General features: G+C 36.3%; 2 protein-coding genes across 17 annotated transcripts in view; one reads left to right on the top strand and one right to left on the bottom strand.

Annotated features, from left to right (window-relative positions):
- Positions 1 to 4,071, top strand: part of sdk (sidekick cell adhesion molecule) — a 213,856-nt gene extending 209,785 nt beyond the window's left edge. For 9 of the 14 annotated variants that reach the window (XM_067099562.1, XM_067099560.1, XM_067099556.1 and 6 more), the window contains one exon: positions 852 to 4,071. In XM_067099562.1, the coding sequence (XP_066955663.1) occupies positions 852 to 1,097 (246 nt within the window). In that variant the 3' untranslated portion in view covers positions 1,098 to 4,071. The remainder of the gene's footprint in view (positions 1 to 851) is intronic. The other 5 variants (XM_067099559.1, XM_067099558.1, XM_067099554.1 and 2 more) reach the window with 2 other exon arrangements.
- The window catches only part of LOC136835707 (uncharacterized), a 63,735-nt gene that overhangs the window by 7,988 nt on the left and 36,713 nt on the right, over positions 1 to 19,034 (bottom strand). The window lies entirely within an intron of this gene.

The following is a 19,034-nucleotide window of genomic DNA, read 5'->3' as shown; positions in this document are numbered from 1 at the left end:
AAACACTGAGGATGAGAGGGGGTGGTGGTATGTCGATTATCCACCACTCAATCATCAAACATACCAAATTGCAGCCCTCTAGCGTCAGTAGTTTTTATTTTAAGGTTAAAATTAGCCATAATCATGCTTCTGGCAGTGATATAGGATAGGCCACCACCAGGCCATGATTGAAGTTTCATGGGCTGCAGCTCATACAGCATTATACCAAGACCACTGAAAGAGAGATCTATTTTTGGTGGTCTTGATAATGCGCTGTAGCAGCTGTACAGGAAACTCGATTGCGCTGAAGAAACTTCGGCGCATTTTTTACTTGTTTAATTTTAAAAATACATTTATTGTAGTATTTTCAGTTCTTGTTTTGAATTTTGAATCTCCAGCCAGTGCTTAGATATAGAGGATGTAAAGCACCATTATATATGAAACATTTACCCAAATTTTTGTGTGTTACACTTAGCAAACATAGAGCTTCATGAATAATTTTTAACATGATTAGACTTTTCTACTTGTTAATCATGTAACACTATAAATTAGCAAGAGAGTTCCATAAGGTATCTTACCGAGTACATATAACAAATTAATCCCAGTAACATTATCTCCCATGCTGTTTCATTGCAACACCATGTGTTGGACAACTATGCATATTAGTTTATTCATATATTAGTCCCCTATTCTGCTTTTCTTTTTTGTGCTACACAATTCAGCAGTAATAACAGTATCAACTTTGGAGAAATAGCACCAAAACTACAGATTTTAGTGCCATGGTTGAGTTGGTGAAAAATACAGTACTGACTATAATGTTAAATTCTTTTCAAAGTAGGAGAGTGCTCTAATTAAATTTTTCTCTCTTACAGCAGGAATCTGAGAGTGAAAATGAATCACACCATTCAGAACCACATTCCTTTGTGAATCACTATGCCAATGTCAACGAAACCTTCCGTCAGTCTTGGCGTCGTCAAAAGCCAGTTCGAAATTACTCAAGCTACACAGACTCTGAAGCAGAGGGTAGTGCTGTCATGAGTCTTAATGGTGGTCAAATCATAATGAACAACATGGCGGGATCGAGGGCCCCTTTACCTGGGTTCTCATCATTTGTATAGTCAGTACACATATAAGGGTACATAACTGATAAGAAAAGACAAGTTATTGTAAGTCTTTGTAAACTTGTGATATCCTATGTTAGATATGGATGGCTCATCGTTAACTATAGGAAGATTTGTAAAAATAGAAGGAAGTCATTATGTTACTGCCACATATTTAATTAATGGACCCTTGGGTCCTAAAATATCTGTGATATGTACAGCATTAGACTAAAGATTCCACTTGATTACTCCTTTTCCCTTTAGATGCCACTTGACTACTCAGTTTTTAATTCCATTTGACTACTTGGCTCTTTTTCATGTTTCATTGGTAGTGATTATGTAGATAGCTTAGCGGATAGGCATTTGTCTCTTTCTTCCAAATATCCCTCCCATGTAAGTACTCCAGAATGAATGTTGCATGTATGATAGGAATATAAATTGGGGATCTCATGTTGGTGGTAAGTACTGTACTATTTTGCATTTTATATCCAAATTGTTACTAGTGTAATTATTGTGTTTGACATTTGAATGACATTAAGGTTATTTATGATCTTTGTTTTTTAAGAATTGTGGGTTTACACATACCCATGTCAGTTCAGTACTAGTTATGCAAAGCCCCAGGTAGAAACCATCAACAGATTGTTTGTAACAGGTGCTTTTTATGATTTAGGTTTACTGCATTTGGGAATTTTCAAATCAGGTTGCTTGTCATTTTTACCATCCCAGAAACAGTTCCGCACTTAAATTTGTTGGCATGCAAATAGATGTGTCTCATTTTAAATGAAGTAGGAAATGCCTTTGTAATTATATGCACAGATGTAACTTACACACTTCCTTACTATGGGGGAGTCTTAGGGCTTCGTCATTTCCGTGGTGACCAGGCTGACCTCAGGCCCATTTATATATTGTACTATAAATGGATATATGTGCATTAATTCTTGTGTATGCTTTAGTAATTCTAGTTATACAGATCTTTATATATATAGAAGTGGGAGGCTGTGAGCATGTTGAGAAAATCATATCCTTTGCCCTTCTAGATGGAATGTGGTGGTGATTCACCCATTTTCTTTGTTCCAATCCTGACATCTGCACATGGACTAATGTTAGGCTTTAGTTTCACAGTGGTGAGTGCATTACTTGCCTTGCTTACCAGAAATTGGCAAAGCTTCTATTGTACTTTAGCAGAATTTTGGGAAAGTAATATTAGTGTTTGACAAGTAAAATTAGTTTAAAAATTTCAAAGAGTACATGAGTGTGCTAAGTTTACAAGAATCTCACATTATTGTAAGAGTATTTATGAATTTTTGACGTTATAAATGGATCTCTAAATAAGAGGTAATTGCTATATACATGTGGAGTAAACACAATTAATGACATATCCTCAAGTAAAATGTCTTGGCTTCAAATATAGTTAGATGAGGCAGCATTAGTATTATTCATATAAGGACCAATAACTTCATCCTGTTTGTAACTTGAACAAAGTAGTTAAGAAGAGTTCTGAGTATTACAGTAGTGACTAAATCCATTTTAAAACAGAAAAGTGACACACACAAAGGAGGACAAGGCTCAAGTTTGAAATATATTGCCTCAGCAAAAGTGTTCCTAAGCAGTTATTCCTGAATGATGGGCATTTTTTGCACAAGAATATTTCCTTATTCAGTGCATTTTAGATTTTCTTAGTGACTAGCACAGGTATTTTCAGTATGTGCCAAGTGGGATATATTAAACGTGCTTTTATGTGCATTCATTATGTTATGTGATAATATTTAGTGTGATTTCTAAGGCAGTTCTTTTGTTAAACTATTTTTACCTCTATCACAATTGTGATATCAGCTCTCCTCTTTGCAGTTATATATACACTGAATGATTAGTTGAAATATGGTGCAAACATTACCCCTGTATTCTCCAAACTCATTTTTGTTTGAAGAAATATGCTATTTGCCATTCCAGTTTCTTTTGTCTTATATCCAGAAACAGTAAATATTCAGTATTTGAATGCATTTATTAAAATAGTGTAGGGGTCTGTTCATGTGTACAGTTTTGCCCTCAATTTTTGTGAAGTATTGATCTCTTTAAGGTGACAAATTGGTGTACATGTAGCGTGTAACATCTCAGATTACTGGAAGTGCCTTCTACAGTAGATGATTAATTCTTGGGAGACTTTTGGTAATAACACTTTTGTTTTATTAGTCTAGATTGTGTCCATTGGTAAGGAGCATTAACAGTCTATCTTTGCCATTTAACAGTGCATTTATATGCATTCTATTCACAAATATTTGGAAAGTGCACAGTATTGTCATAAAATTATGAATGCTTGGCAGATTACGTTGGTATGATGTCATATGCTTCTCTGGTGGATTTCCTTTTTGATGGAAATTTCAGTGTTTTGCTATGTCTCTAATTTATTTATGAAAAAGAAAATATATGAATACAGAGGTCTGGATTTTTTTATGGTAATGTTTTTCAGTTTTTGTGGTAGGGAAAATATCACATTTCAGAGGAAAATAACTGTTGCCCTTTTGCATAATTGATGCTATTTTTTTTTTATGAACTAACCAGTTTCTTCCTGACAATGGCGGTTAGATTTTATATGCACAACATTTCGTACAGTGCACAACACAGCAGAAATTGCAGTACTTACTGGCTTTTGCTTTATATTCTACCCTGCTTTTTAAGTCTTATTTTATTAATACATATTTTGCCAGTAAGGATAAGTAAAGGAATGTCAAGACTATTGAACTTTTGGTACACTCCTTAATTAGCATTTTGTAAGTGGAAGGTTGACAATGTATAGCTTTGGTGTGTAAGTCTGAAGGCACAGTTCGTATTAAGACTAAGTACTTGAAGCACAGTACTTACATATCATTTTCCTTTCAGCCTTAAACCATAAAAGGTAGTGTGGATTAAGAATTAACTTCATTTCCAATGATTTTTTTAACAGTACAATGCCTTTTGTAAAACATTGTGAATTTTATAATAAAACTCAATAAGTTTTGTATCTTTTTTTACCCCTTATCAATTGTTTTCCAGTAAACCATGTTTCATACAGAGATATACAGTATACCTTTGCCTTCACAAATGGAGTATTCTAGTACAATAAGCGCAAAAGTGATGCGACAAATTTCAGAGGATTTCGTTCGAAATTCACTAACTGGGCTTAATCTGTGCGTAGCTCAAAAACTTATTTTTTTCATTGAAAGCTCTATCAAGCAAAATAAAGCTAACATATGATGCACAAATATCAAATCTGGTATTTATAACAATCATAGAAAAATTGCTGGCAATATTGATTATTTCAAAGTTTAGTTATTGCTTCAAACTGTAGAAACAGAAACAATTTGAAATTTTCGTTCAACACAGGACTACCAACATTACTGGCGTAAATTTAGAGAATGTGGAAAAAATTATTTTATATCATAGCGTATTATCATTTATTTTAACAAAGACAATATAAAAAAACCATGTGCAAGTGCAGCAATATAATATAAATGTAAAATCTTTTGTAACATTAAGCATAATCAACCATGAATCGTCAGATTCAACAGAGAAGTTGGCGTGGTTGGTAGTTTGATTTCAACTTCTAGGACTATATATACCGTTCGGACTCTACTTCAGCTTTGGCCGGTTTTTTCGACCCCACGGCACCAACGTATATTATCTACCCAACCTATGAATCACCAGCCGTGTCCTACTAGAAGAGGGTGTCTTTGCCTAATAACCCATCGCTGGCCATGCCTACCAGATATTTTTAGGGGTTGGTGCGGTTTGACCGAGGGCGCCAGCATCGGCCGTAGTCATAGCTGCCGGACGAACACTGTTCTGACGCCGAAAAAGTGGTCATGCGGCCTCTGATAAGATGGATCAGCGACCAGTGATTCGTGAAACTCTAATCAAGATGGATCGGCTGGTGATTGGGACCGGGCGAGGCATCAGAATCAGTTAAATCTGCAGGTGATTGCATCAGACACGAACTCCAGTGCAAGAAATAGCAGCGTTTAAATCTCACAGAGCAACTGGCTATAGATGGTTGAAGAGATATAGCAGTAGGACTAGCAGGACTAGAAAATCAAAGAAGATCTGACCTGCTGCGACAGAAGAGGAAGACAGGCAGATGATTGGATTTGTAAGAGAGCATCCAATAACATCATCAACAATAGTTAAAAGACAAACTAGCTCCACATATCAAACACCACCACAAGGCGCCGTTTGAGAGAAGAAGGACTTGAAAGCAGAATTCTGCAAAGCCTTTCCTTACCCAATTCCACAAAGAACAGCGACTTGGCAAACTCTTCCAATATTTTCCCTATGGAGGCAATTTCTGGGAAAATGTTATCTGGTGCGATGAGAAAACGTTTTTAACGACGAAGGAAGGCTTTATTGTTGGCGTCAGGAAAAAAAGGTATGTCCAGATTACTTGTGTTCGAACATTAACCTGCAGTAGGATCAACAATTATGGCGTGGTTCATTTGTGTAATAATAATGGCAATAATGCATAATTGATTATTTAGGTGTTTTTGGACCACATTAGATTAATAACCAATCCCTGATAATTGTTTAGCCTCGGTGATTCATTTGGCTATGTGTAACTATAATTTCATTTCACACAGGCCTACTGTATTAGGCCTGCTACATTCTTTACTTTTTTAAAAAATTTTCATGGGCTACATGGTTAATCTAACTTGAGACACAAGTCTTAGCTTATTCTTTTAGTCCAAACAATATTTTGTTAGTCTACGTGAATAATTATATTTGACTATTTGACTAGCCCTAAGATAATAATGGGTTTTTATTATTATATATATATATATATATATATATATATATATATATATATATATATATATATATATATATACTATATATATATATCTACATCTATATCTATCTATCTATCTATCTATATATATATATATAAATTTTTATTGTCTCCCCTCTTTAGATTTGAGGATAAATTTATGCGGCCATGTCTTCAAAGTGGCAGAATCGCCCTTGTGTGGGGGTTGGATGGCATGTGGACGGGGCTTTGGTCCCTATTCATGGAACGGTTAAATGGTCACCAGTATGTCGAAATTTTTGGAGGAAGTTTTGATTCCCTCTGTGAGAGCCCCTCCTGCTTCTGACCATATCCCCATACACGTGGCTATGGACAATTCTTCTGTTCATAACAGCCGTGTCGTCCAGGAGTGGTTTAAAAGGCATCCTGAATCATCCGGATTAACTGGCGCCAAATCACCAGACCTCAATCCCATCGAGAACCTATGGGGCCATTATGACTAAAAAGAATGGGACAGCACTGCCCCCTTAAATCAAAACATCTACTCATCAACCACTGTTCATCTGTGTGGAGTCTTTAAGAGGAACAAGATATGTAGGGAAGAATTTGTTGGACTCAGTTCCAGGAGATTAAATGCTGTGTATAATTTAGGCTCTTGCACAAAATATTGAATATATGTTATCGTTTTGCATGTTCATTATTGACGAATAAATGTAACTATTTATGTAAATATTTGGACAAATTTTCAAGGAGAATGTATGATTTTTGTTTCATTATGAATGTGATTATTCATTGACTTTTAAGTTTTAAATTTCATATATATATATATATATATATATATATATATATATATATATATATATATATATAATATAATGAAATAGATTACAAATGTATATCTCTTTATCTAACCTACTATAAAATCATGATTGTTTTAAGTTTGCAGGGAAAAGCAAATCTACTTAGCAACGTCTTCTCAAACTGGTAGACTTAGAGGAGATTGCCAAGTTATGTTTAACATATCTTTAGTATTTCCTAAAAGAATAATTACTCGTATGATATGCTGATAGCAGAGTAAGATTTAACGATGATAGTTTTTAACGTAATCCCACAAAACAAGTTGAAAGATTCTAAGTAAACCAGAACGTATTTATAAAGCTCATGATAATGAAACCTTATTTATGAAAATCATGTTTTAACCATCTACTAGATATCCAAATAAAAGGAGAGAGGAGTAAAAATAAGCGCAAAAATATTCTTCAGGGAGAGGAGAGCAAAATAAAGAGAAAGAAAATCTTCAGGAGACAAAGAGCAAAATTGAGGAGAGAGAAAGGTGACTAGGCCTGAGTACCGGGCACAGCAAGTCTTGCAATGCGTGGGCATTGTCTGTTATTTAGGCAAAGATAGAACCATTGGGACCGGCCTTGGGACCTATCCTTGCACCTGGAAACAGACTCGCTATATAAAAATAATAAGAAAGCAGTCGTAAGCAACTACCTCGTGTAGTCGGAAAAACGTAAAACAGCCAACCACCGCACTCTACCTCAACCCACAATCCCTAACACACCCATCTTTTCACTTCAAACTTTTACTTCAAATCTTCTAATCATATTCCAACTGGGGTGTGAAATCTAAGACTGAATTTGCGTGAGTGGGCGCATCATAAGGCGTGATATCACCAAATTCATATTTCCCCGTGCAACCAGTAGTCAGTTCGATCTAGTCATAATACACGTAGCAACAGAAATCCATGAGATTTAGGGATTTATATCTTACACACACACACACATATATATATATATATATATATATATATATATATATATATATATATATGTAGAATTGCGTTCTAGGTCTCACAAACACGTATTTTCAGAGGTTTCCAATTTGTTTTAGTGCATAATTGAGACTATGCTTGTCCACGATCCAGTGTGCATATGCTTTTGCGAGCATCATTTTAATTCGAGGATCTCCTGTTATGCTCTCTCTCTCTCTCTCTCTCTCTCTCAGGGCCTTTTTATCTAGTCAAGAATAACAGGCGCCTTTTTAAGATTCAAGCACTAGGCCCATGGTCATGCTCGGGAGATCCCTCATTAAAATTATGCCTGCTTAAACATGCACACTGGATAAATGGACAAGCATAGTCTCAATTATGCACTAAAACAAATTGGAAACCTCTGAAAATACTTGTTTGGTAAGACTCAGAACACCAATTCCACCCCTTCACGATATGCATAAATTGAAATCGATAAAATTATTTAATAACAAACTGGAAAATATATTTCATTGTTTATTAAAATAGGCCCAATCATGTGTGTGCTAAACGCGTGATATAACTAGGATTGCGTTTTTTTGCACCAATTGTGTCTTATTTACATTTCATTTAATCAGATGCTAAATCATAATAACACGATATAAGGCTATAAAAGTAGAAAGTTAATTTACAATAAATCACATTAGGCCAGCGCTTATGCGACAGTTTCTGCAATACTCGGTGAACACTCGACATCCACATGCAGAGCCATAGAATGTTTCTACAAGCGAGATTTTTTCTCTCTTTTTTTTTTTATAAATGATGATTAAACTAGCATTGACCATTCCTTGGGAAAATACCTTCTGTTGTTCTACAGCTAATCACTGATACTTATTATCAGATAAATAGGATGACAATAATTGGAATAAAATTTACTAACTAGCAACCCCACGAGAGTTTCTGAAGAATTACGATCAATTCTGAAATCTATACATCACTTTTAGCGCTTACTGTACATTGCACACTTCAAATGTATACTGTATTGACTGAAAAACAAACAACTATCACGTATGCCTCAGGCCCTTTAGGCATGAGCCCTCTGTTAGCCTACTTGGCCATTGTGTTTCTAGCCATGCCGCTATCAGGTAGTGTGTGTGTGTGTGTGTGTGTGTGTGTGTGTGTGTGTGTGTGTGTGTGTGTGTGTGTGTGTGACAAACTACATTTGATGCTGATGCTCTGTTAAATTATATTATTGTGAACAAAGCCTTTCCAATGCAGTATTGTCATACGTGTGATACCCGAGGTTTTGGTGGGCTTTGTCTGTTTTCTGTGTTTTGTTTGTCAATCATAAAGTGTACTATGCGTTTGGCCCCTTGCTCTTGACATGAATTTACTATGGATGTGAAACTCAAGATTCGCCATTGTGGCGAAGAGAAGGCTTGTAATAAGTTTATGTTACTGTTTTTGAAGGAATTGCCCTGTCAGTATTAGCTGCCATCACAGAGGAAGCTACATGGTCTCGATAGACCTGCCTAATGTCTACCTTTACATCCCAATCCACCACTTGAGAAAAATTCTGTGGTTCATCCGCCAACCAGACAATGCCATTTAAAGCACTCTGCCTCAGTCTTGTGACATTTCTGCAGGTCTTCACTCTGGTCTTCCAGCTAGTGTTCACCTAAGCCTGCAGAAGGAGAGGGCAAGTGTTGTAACTATGCTGGGAGCTGGGGCCGATTATGAATGTAACCTTTCTAGCCCTGACAAGGATAGACTATCTGCAAAATTGGCCCAGAGGTTCATGGCAGGCCCACCCAGCCAACAAGGCAGTGGCAGGGTGTCAATAGGCCACTTGACATCCCTGGAGAAGTTAGTGCCCAGCGGGGAGGTCCCACTAAGTCCTTGCAGTGGCAGCCAAAGACGTGTTGGCAGCTAATGAAGGTATCGCCCCACCAGCTGATTCTAGGAGCAAGGAAGTGAGAAGGTATCTTGAGTGGTGGTTGAATCTGGCAATCTCCAGGTAGGGAGTAAGCCATCTCCCAGAGATAATGTTATTCAACAATGCCTCCTGAAGGGGTGGGGAGTGTGCCTGAAAGGATGGCTTCAGGGACATGGGGGCACTGGTAGGAAAGGAACACAACTCTCCTCGAGATGAGATCGGCATGGTAGCACTGCAGCACCTTCCAGAAACAGCAGAAGGGGCCACTTGATGGTTGTGATGAGCAACAATATAACCATAGTGGCCTGTATCCACAAACAATGTAGAACAATATCACCCAAGTTATGTGATGTCCGTGAAGCTACACAATTAACTGGAGGAAGTAGAGGTAGACCTAATTACAGAGGTACATCCCATGGATAAGAAATGTGGTGGCTGATCATCTGAGGAGAAAGGACCAGGTGTGAGGATGGAGTGGTCCCTGCATCAAGGAAGTGGTGTATATAAGCTGCTAGAAAGTGTGGGAGCAGCCCATCAATCAACCTGTTCAGCACAACTTAAAACAACAACTTGCCACTCTACAGTGCTCAATTGCCAGACCCAAGGGCAGTGACGCAGGATGTCTTCCAGCAACATCCATGGAGCAACACGGATGTGTACACTTTTCCCCATTCAGCCAGCCAGGAAGGCCTAAGTTATCTGTTCATCTCAGGGGCCTGCAGATGACGGTGGTGGCCCCCTTTGGCTACAGAGTAGAGGTGATATGCAGACCTGTTGGCGCAGATGATCGAGCATGCCAAAAGAGGCTCCTAAAGGCCTGCCGTCCTAATTCAAGAACACAGCAGGAGGTACCACCAAGCAGGGAGCTTCCTTCGCCTTCATAAGTGGAGGCTATCCAACAGCTCCAGCAAGTGCTTTTTGAGGGGTGCTGCAAAGGCAGTCTCAGACATGTTCTGACCATTGTCTGCAAGTGTCTACTCGGAAAAGTGAGCAATCTTCTCCAATCAAGGCCTCTCTGCAAAGAGTGGCAGGTTTCCTAGTATACCTCCATTTTGCAAGTGTTCAGACTTTTAAATTGGTATTTCTAGTTGTGTGGGGGAATACAAAAGATTCCTTACATAAGGCCCAGTGGAGTCATCATCTTGTCAGTCAGTTTATTTTTAAACCATTAAAAATATCTTCATACTTTTGCTGGGGATGCAACTAAATTCTTATTTTCATTTCCTTTACAACTAATGAAAAAAAAGAATAATCAGTATATTCAAAGCACTGTAATGATCTCTTCTTTCTTTCTTTCTTTAAATCTTCAGCTGAAAATACATACTTACGAGTCAAGTCAACAAACTACAATCATAGGAGGTTCCTAAGAGAAATAGACTCAGAGAGAGAGAGAAGTTATAGGAAAAGGTGATCAATAAACACATTAAATATGAGAGAATTGAAAATAAAACCGATACACCTGAAATTCATGAGACTTCAACAAAAAACAGGAACGAATTTGATCTAAACTTAAATATTTGCAGATCAGAAGATTCCTCAACTACATTAGTCAAACTATCCCACATTTTAGTTTTAGCCAAGATAGTGACGGAGTAGTATTAAACCTGATGCCAGAAAATGACACTGTTTGCAGCAGCAGCCTTCCTGGTGTTGCAAGCAAAAACAGTTAGTCAGATAATGAAGAGAGTTAAGGACGTTTGTTGTTGTAGTACACTGTATGCAACAGACATAGTGAACTCACTTTACGTCTATGCCACTAATCAACATTACGAGTTGGAAAAATAAACTTACTGGTGACAAAACTCTATCAAAGAGTTTGAGATGAGAAGTAAACCACTGAATGAAGAAGAAATACGCATTAAAACATGTATTTTATCTTTGGCTAAACCCAAAACATTCAAAAATATTTCTGCAAGATACCAACGTTTGATAACAGAGGAGCAGGGGCAATGTTATGTAGGTAACAACCAGTCAATTTCTTAATCAAACGTTACAAGAAAATCTTAAAAACATTTAAAACTACCATTAAATGAACGGATGCAAAGGTAAAGTGTTTTAAAGATTAAGCTATCTATCATAGTTCAATGTTAGAAGGGTTAGGCTTCATCAGGGGATGGGTTGACTCTACTTGAGAATCAGGTTCGCAATTATTCAAGAGATTCTGCAACAAACCCTAAGGTTGACATCTTTTCCAAACACCTCAAATGACATTACCCAGCTCTTTCTCGCCATCAACCGTGCCTTTTGGTTTGTCTATTTTCTAATTCATTAAAATATTCATAAAAAACTCTCCAATTCCCTCTCTTCTCTCTCTCTAAGTGCTTTATCTCTCACATTCTTTGGATAACTAAAATTAAAACCAGTAGTGTCTATGCACCCTTACCTGGAATGAATACCAACCGGACAGATGAAACGAGTAAGCTAAAATCAAGGTTTTACAAAACCCCGTAAAATGTTATTTGTAATAATTATTATCTTCATGAAACCCGGCTACGTGGTGCAAATGCTTATACCGTACGACGTTTCTTTAAAACAAAATTCTTAAAAAATAAGTACCATTTTTAAACATTAAAATGAGCAAACTACTGTTTACATGATGGTTTCGTTCCTGTTAATGTTTTTATTTTATTTTGATGAATCAAAACCCAAATCAAAGTATTCCGATTATCTACCAAAGTTTGGGGGAGGGGGTGGCTCTGAAAAACACTTATCTGGGAAGACCGAGACTCTGTGCTGTTGTTTTTGCAAGACTTGGGAATGGGAGAAGGGCTATATACAGTGTTTTTAAACTTAAATTGAGGTAAGTGGATCGCTCTATCTGATCTTGGTTATTAAGTTTCCATTTCAGCTAGACCACTGGAGCAAGATCTTCACTACTCTTATAAGCTCTAAACTCTCCAAAGACCAATGGCCTGATTGATCGTTCTGTCTCCTGAAATTATCCAAAAGGATACTGATTCTTCCTCCCACGAATGGTCTATATTATCATGTACATGTGTATCTCATAAAAAAAATGGTCTGAAACTTTCTTTTCACCTTATTTTAGCATATCAATTTTAAACAAAAAATGACAAATTTTAAAATCAGTGTTCTTTTTCTTAACAGTCCAAACCTGGGAGTCTTTGTCTTGTTATTTACTTTCAGTACTGTACACTGAGGTCAGCTCAACTATACAGTAAATTGGATTTTGTAGCTGACCGCACGACAGATATAATTTATTATTAATCTAATTTGTGCGTATTCACTTTACCTTTTGGCTCTGGTGCTAAATGAGGATGGCTGGAGTGGGCCATTTATGTAAAGACCTCAGGTTTGTATATGACGGAAAAATACAAAGCCGTTAACTCTGTCATTTGTTCTTCAGGTCGCAAACCCTCTCTTTCAGTTTTAACTTACTCATTGAGGAATGAGGATTAAGGTAAATTTAAACTCTCAATAATATTCAGTCACTATCATATAGGTACTGGTTTTAAAGAACGAGTTCAATTTTAGACCACATACAGTCATTCCATCCCAATTGGGCTGGGCATTTTTCAAGTTTTTCTTTTCTTGAAAAATGCTACATTTCTTTACATAAGAAAAACCTGATAAAATTTCATTTTAACATAATCAAACAATGATCAATTTCACTTACATTATTAAAAGATACTCCAAATTAATGTATTTCCATCTGTGGCGTAATGACGTTGATTTGACGTGGTTTAGCCAGGTTAGTGTTTGGCTTTATTTATTAACTGCTCACAAGTAGAAACAACAGTGGTCTTTCAAATGTTCGCGTGTTCGATTGTAACACCATGATTATTCATTGTGCTTTCAGATAACAGGCATTTCAATTTCAAGTTCTTGATAGTAATTTCTGCAAAAAATCAAACAAACCTTGGTGTCAAAAATACCATTTATTCCCCTTGAATAAAATTTCCTAGTTTTCTTGAATACTTATTTTGATGTATTTCCCAGTTTCTATAGTACGTTGATGTGATTGTTTGCTCCACAGAAGAAGTTTTTATTATATTAACTATAGCAATGAGTTTGTATAAATTAGTACATTAATATTTAAAGTAGTAAAACACCTTTTTCATAAATTTTATCCATCTCTATAAAATTAAATGACGTCTGATTGCAGTGTTGTCAAACTTCTTCTTGTGGAGAATGTATATGTTATTTTCTTGTTGTAAGGGCACATGCCAGTAGTTTAAGCTTGCCTTCTGGACGAAACCCTTTTTTTGTATGTTCAGGTTACAGTTAAACAACTTAATGTTTGTGTTTTAGTTGATGGTTTTGTTACGTAACCCTGTAGTTTTGTAAGATGTGACAACTGTGCTATCAATATACTCCTCCGAGTTTTTCTTCAGGGTGAGAACATGAAGCTCTGCCTGTTTCGCAGCAACTCAGAAAGGCAAGTTAGAGAAGAAGTTCTCCGAAAATCCAGCCCCATCACCTCGTGAACTGTCGTCGTGATTTGCAGTAATTTCTTCATAAGAATATTCTGAAATTCCCCTTTTTTGCCATTTATGTTTTCCTCTATCGAAGTAACGTAACGTTTTGTCAATTTTTGCAGTAATATGTTAATGTTTTTCTTGCTTCTTAATGTAACTTGGATGATTGTTGTGTCTTTAAATATTAATTATATGTGTTAAACTTTTTAAATGCGTATTTGTGAACCCGTGTGCATCACCCAAAAGAATTGGTGCAGGAAATATAGTTGATTGTTTCTCAACTGCACATTGTTGGAAAGAATATAATGTTTCTTGACTTCATGGTACATTTAAGTAAGTTAGTAAACTCCTCAGCACTGTAACTTGGTCTCATTCAAAGCTAGGCAGGAGGGCTTAAGGTTGAATGAAAATCATACTGAATGTGGGCTTAAAACTTTAAGTTTCACCACATTCTTTGCTAGTTATAGTAGTACTTTGCTTTGGTCCTTCGAACGAACCGGATGCCATAACGATTCACAAAAGGATTTTTGGGATGTTAAAGATAATTTACGAAAAAGTTCACGTTGGTGATGGATGGCTATAAAGTCATTCTAGTGTAGCTGGCACGTGTCCAAAGTTATTTGGTGAGCAGGTAAGTATTGAATTACTGGGGTGTTTTGCCAAGTAATCTATTGTTTATGGAACATTATTGTTCGTTAGTGATCACTTGTAAAGAAATTCTGAATTTCGTAGCCATTTTTGAACTTAGGTTTTCGTGACCAGATTTATTTTAGAAGTGATGATTACTTAAGTCATTTGCCAAATAATCTATTGTTTATGGAACATTATTGTTCGTATTTAAGTGAATACTCTGAAGAAATTCTTGTTGAATTTCGTAGCCATTTTTGAAATCAGGTTTTCGTGACCAGATTATTTTGTGAAGTGATGAAGAGCACGTGGTCAAATTATCTATCATTCAGTGAATGTTATTCGACCTATGAATAAGATTAGTTATATTTTCAATCAGGTTTTAGATAATTTGCCATACAATTTTGATATTTGAGCAAGTTTCTTATTGATCCATTTAACAAGATAAATGGATTCCAAGATTAGGTAGTTATTGAAAGGGAAATTATTTCTTACAAGATTTGCTGATGAGGGATAACTGCATTGGTGATACTGATACACCAAAATCGACCCTTGTAATGTATGAACGTTGTCTTATTGAGGGTCTACGACGTTTTGAAGATAGTTGGTCACAGAATGTGACGATTATTTCACAGGATAGTGAATATGATAGTTTATGTAGAAGTTATAGAGCAATAACTAGATGTGTATGAAAGCTATTGCTACTGCTGAGAAAACTATGAGCGAGATTGACACGGGAGATATAAATCAACAGCCCGCTTTGCCTCCTCCTTCGGCTCCCATTAACCCTCTCCTCCCCTAAACTCCTGGTAGCAATTAAGATACCTGAATTTAGCGGTGTGGGAAGAACAATGGCTTGCATTTGGGATATATTTAACAGTTTAGTTCACGATCGTAGGGATATTTCCAATGTGATTAAGTTTTCTACCCTCAGAGCTAGTTTAAAGGATAAATGCCTTTAAAGCCATAGAAGGTTTGCCTGTCACTAATGCCAATTATTCAGTAGCTATTCAGACCCTTAAGGAGAAGTATGATAATAAGGACAAATTGAAAAAGACTTATGTCCAAATTAACGATTTAGTCCCTCCCAGTCATACAATAGAGGATTTGAACACTTTCAAATTGGAATATGAGAAGATTATTTTACAAATGAACACATTGAATTTAGATGTAGAGGCCATGGACCCCATTTTCTAGTATAATATGCGAGAAATTATCACCTAAAACACGTAGGCTATAGCTAATAAACATAATAGTATGTCCATTGATTTAAAGCAAATTTCTCAGGTTTGAAATATGTTTGTGAATTAATGGAATTTTGTTACGAAGGTGAGAATTCTAAATAGAGAAAACGTGATCAGGGTAACTATTCTAAAGTGATTCCCTCAAATGTGCAAAACGTGCAGAGAGCACAACAAAGTAACAGTAAGTCTAGTAATAGTAGTTCTTACCATAATTGTGTTTTTGCTCATCGAACCATGCCTCTCGCGATTGTAGAACTTTCAAAACCATTGATAGTAGAAGGACAGAGTTAAATATTTAAGATTGTGCTTTGCTTGCCTCAAAGGAGGTCATTTATTCTCTGAATGTAGAAACAAACCGAAATGTAATATATGTGATGGGCCTCATTACCCGATGATTTGTAAGAAAACAGAAAACCCTGTTAATCCTGCTCCACCAAAGTTAGTGTAAATAGTACTAATGTTAGTAAGTCAAATGTTAATTCTGGAAATCTCATAATGATTCTAAAAGGTGCTGTAAGTAAAGGTGATTCCCCAGTAGTTATGACTTCAAGCTTCTTTGGTATTGATCATTCCTTGACTAATAAGATTTCTGTTTCGACTGCTCTTCCTACTGCTAATGTAATTGTGTCAGGAATGGACATCGCTCCTTTGGGAGAGCACTCTTTGATTCTGGTGCACAAAGAACGTTTATTGCAAAGGAATTAGCTCATAAGTTTAGTCTACCGTCCATAGCAACAGTAGCATTAAAGGTAAAACCATCCGGGCAGTGATGCCATGGAAGTTAGTTGTAATATAGTAAGAGTTGTGGTGAGACTAGGTAAGATTCGTACTGTCATTAATGCCATTGCATTCGATAGAGTTAATTCAGAATTTATTCTCCAGGTTTAAATAAGTCAGCTGCGTTCTTGACGAGTAAAGAGCATAAAATTAGCAGATAATGATTTAAATTCAGATGAAGTGAATGGTATAGAATTAGTCATTGGAGCTGATTACTATGGAAAAATTCATTCACAACAGTCAAATTTGCTCTGGAATACAGATATTGAATAGTTCTGTGGTGCACACTAATTTTGGACCTCTTCCTATTGGTCTTATGACGATGTAGAATCTAATGAGATTACTACATCAAATGTATGTTGTTCAAGAATAAAGTAGAAATCTATTAATTCTTGTTGTGAAGTTAGAAAATTATGGGATTTAGAAAGTGTTGGTATTCGTCAATCTGAAATTAGTCCTGAAGAAAGAGATCCAGTTAAGTGTTTTAAGGATAAAGTAAAAAGGGTTGACAATAGTATGAAGTGTCCTTACCATTTAAAGATGAAAATAGACCGCCTGTTAACTATAGAATAGCCATTGGTCAATTAAATTCTCGCTACATAGATTCGAATCTGACCCTCCTTGTATGCTCATTATGATAAGATTATCAAGATTACGTTCAGTCTGGGTTTATAAATTAATTCCTCCAGACTCCCCTATTATAGGCATTATTTACCCCCACCATGTATTGAAGGATTCAGAAACAACTCCCATTCGAATAGTTTTTAATGCTTCTTCAAGGCTAAAGGAGAACTTTCCTTAAATGATTGTTATTAACTGGTCCCTCATTAACTACTAAACTTTTGATGCCCTGTTGAGTTTTCCGTACAAACCCAGTAGCTGTGATTTCAGATATCAGTAAAAGCCTTTTTAAGATAGGCATTTCCTGACTGTCGTGATTATTGCAGATTTCTATGGATAACTGATCCCTCCGATTTGAAGTCTACTGTAACTTACCGGTTTTGTGTAGTTTGTTTTGGAGCTGGCATGCTCCCCTTTCTCTTGCAGCAAACCTCTTTTGCATCATTTATCTTTACATGATAATCCCCTTGCATCATCTCTGATGAAGAATTTCTATGTAGATAATTTTAGTAAAACTTACAAGAGACGTGTCAGTCTTGATGGATGAGTATCCAGTAATAAATGAGATTCTTAAAGATGCTAATATGCACTCTACAAGAATGGGTCAGTAATGATTCACAGTTTAACAGAACCATAGATGTTATCAAAGAAAGAGTGAACGTTTTGGGTTTAGAGTGGTATCTAACACAAGATGAATGTCACTGAAGGAAGTAAATTGTGAGTATAAGGACCTTTAACCAAGCAAAGGTCTTATCAGTAATAGCTCGAATGTTTGATCCTCTAGGATTATTGTCACCAATACAGGTGAGAGGTAAATATTTTCTTAAATGTTTTGTGGAGTAACTACGGGTGGGATGACCCTTTGCCAGAATCATTATGTTCAAGGTTTGATGAATTTGCAAATGTATTAGAAATGTAGAAAGTTTAAAGTTTCCCTAGGTTTGTTGTACATCCTGAAGGTTCCCACTTACATGTATTTTGTGATGCCTCTAACAAGGCATATGGAGCTGCTGCCTGTGTGATTGATTTCAGGAGAAGTGTAAGCAATTTACTGGTCAGTAAGTGTAAAGTTGCACCAAACCCTAAACAGACTATTCCAAGGTTTGGAATTGACAGCCTTGTCCTTGGGTGCGAAACTTGCTGGAAAGATTAATGCAGAATGATTTGAGATTGAGTTCTTGCACTCTCTGGGTGACTCCATGGTTTCTATTTGTTGGGTAAACAATAATGTAAAATTCCCTATGTACAAAACAGTCACTGAAATTAATGAATTCAAGTTTCGCTCGGTATACCCCCCTCTAAGGATAATCAGCTGATATTTTATCCAGAGGTAGTACCTAGTAGATTTGGCGCAAAAAATTCCTTATGGTGGAATGGCCTAAATGGCTTTTTAACTGAAGTGATTATCCCACAATCTTTAGCTACAGAAACTGTGTGCATGTTAATGAAATTCTTTCAGAACCTAAGTTTATTAACCCTCAACCCCATTAATTGACATCCCGTTACAGTAATTTAAGTAGCTTAAACGTATCATGGGTCAATATTGCTTTTCTTAATAAATGCAGTAAGGTTCTAAGTTTGTTGTTAACAAAATAAAGCACTTGTCCTCCTTGAACAGAAGCAACATTTTTTCTACTACCAGAATGTACCTCTGTGATGAAATTCATGGAGTGTCCATGGACCATTAAGAAATTTCTGTAATCAGTTGAACATTGTTGATGAGAAAATCTAATTAGGTCTCTCAGAGGTCATGAAAAACCTTCCATGTCTTATGATACTCAGTGCCC

The sequence above is a fragment of the Macrobrachium rosenbergii genome, chromosome 55 (genome assembly GCF_040412425.1).
Source record: "Macrobrachium rosenbergii isolate ZJJX-2024 chromosome 55, ASM4041242v1, whole genome shotgun sequence".
In the NCBI taxonomy this organism is placed as follows: domain Eukaryota; kingdom Metazoa; phylum Arthropoda; class Malacostraca; order Decapoda; family Palaemonidae; genus Macrobrachium; species Macrobrachium rosenbergii.
The sequence above is the reverse complement of the archived record's forward strand: the minus strand, read 5'-3'. Positions and strand labels throughout refer to the sequence as shown.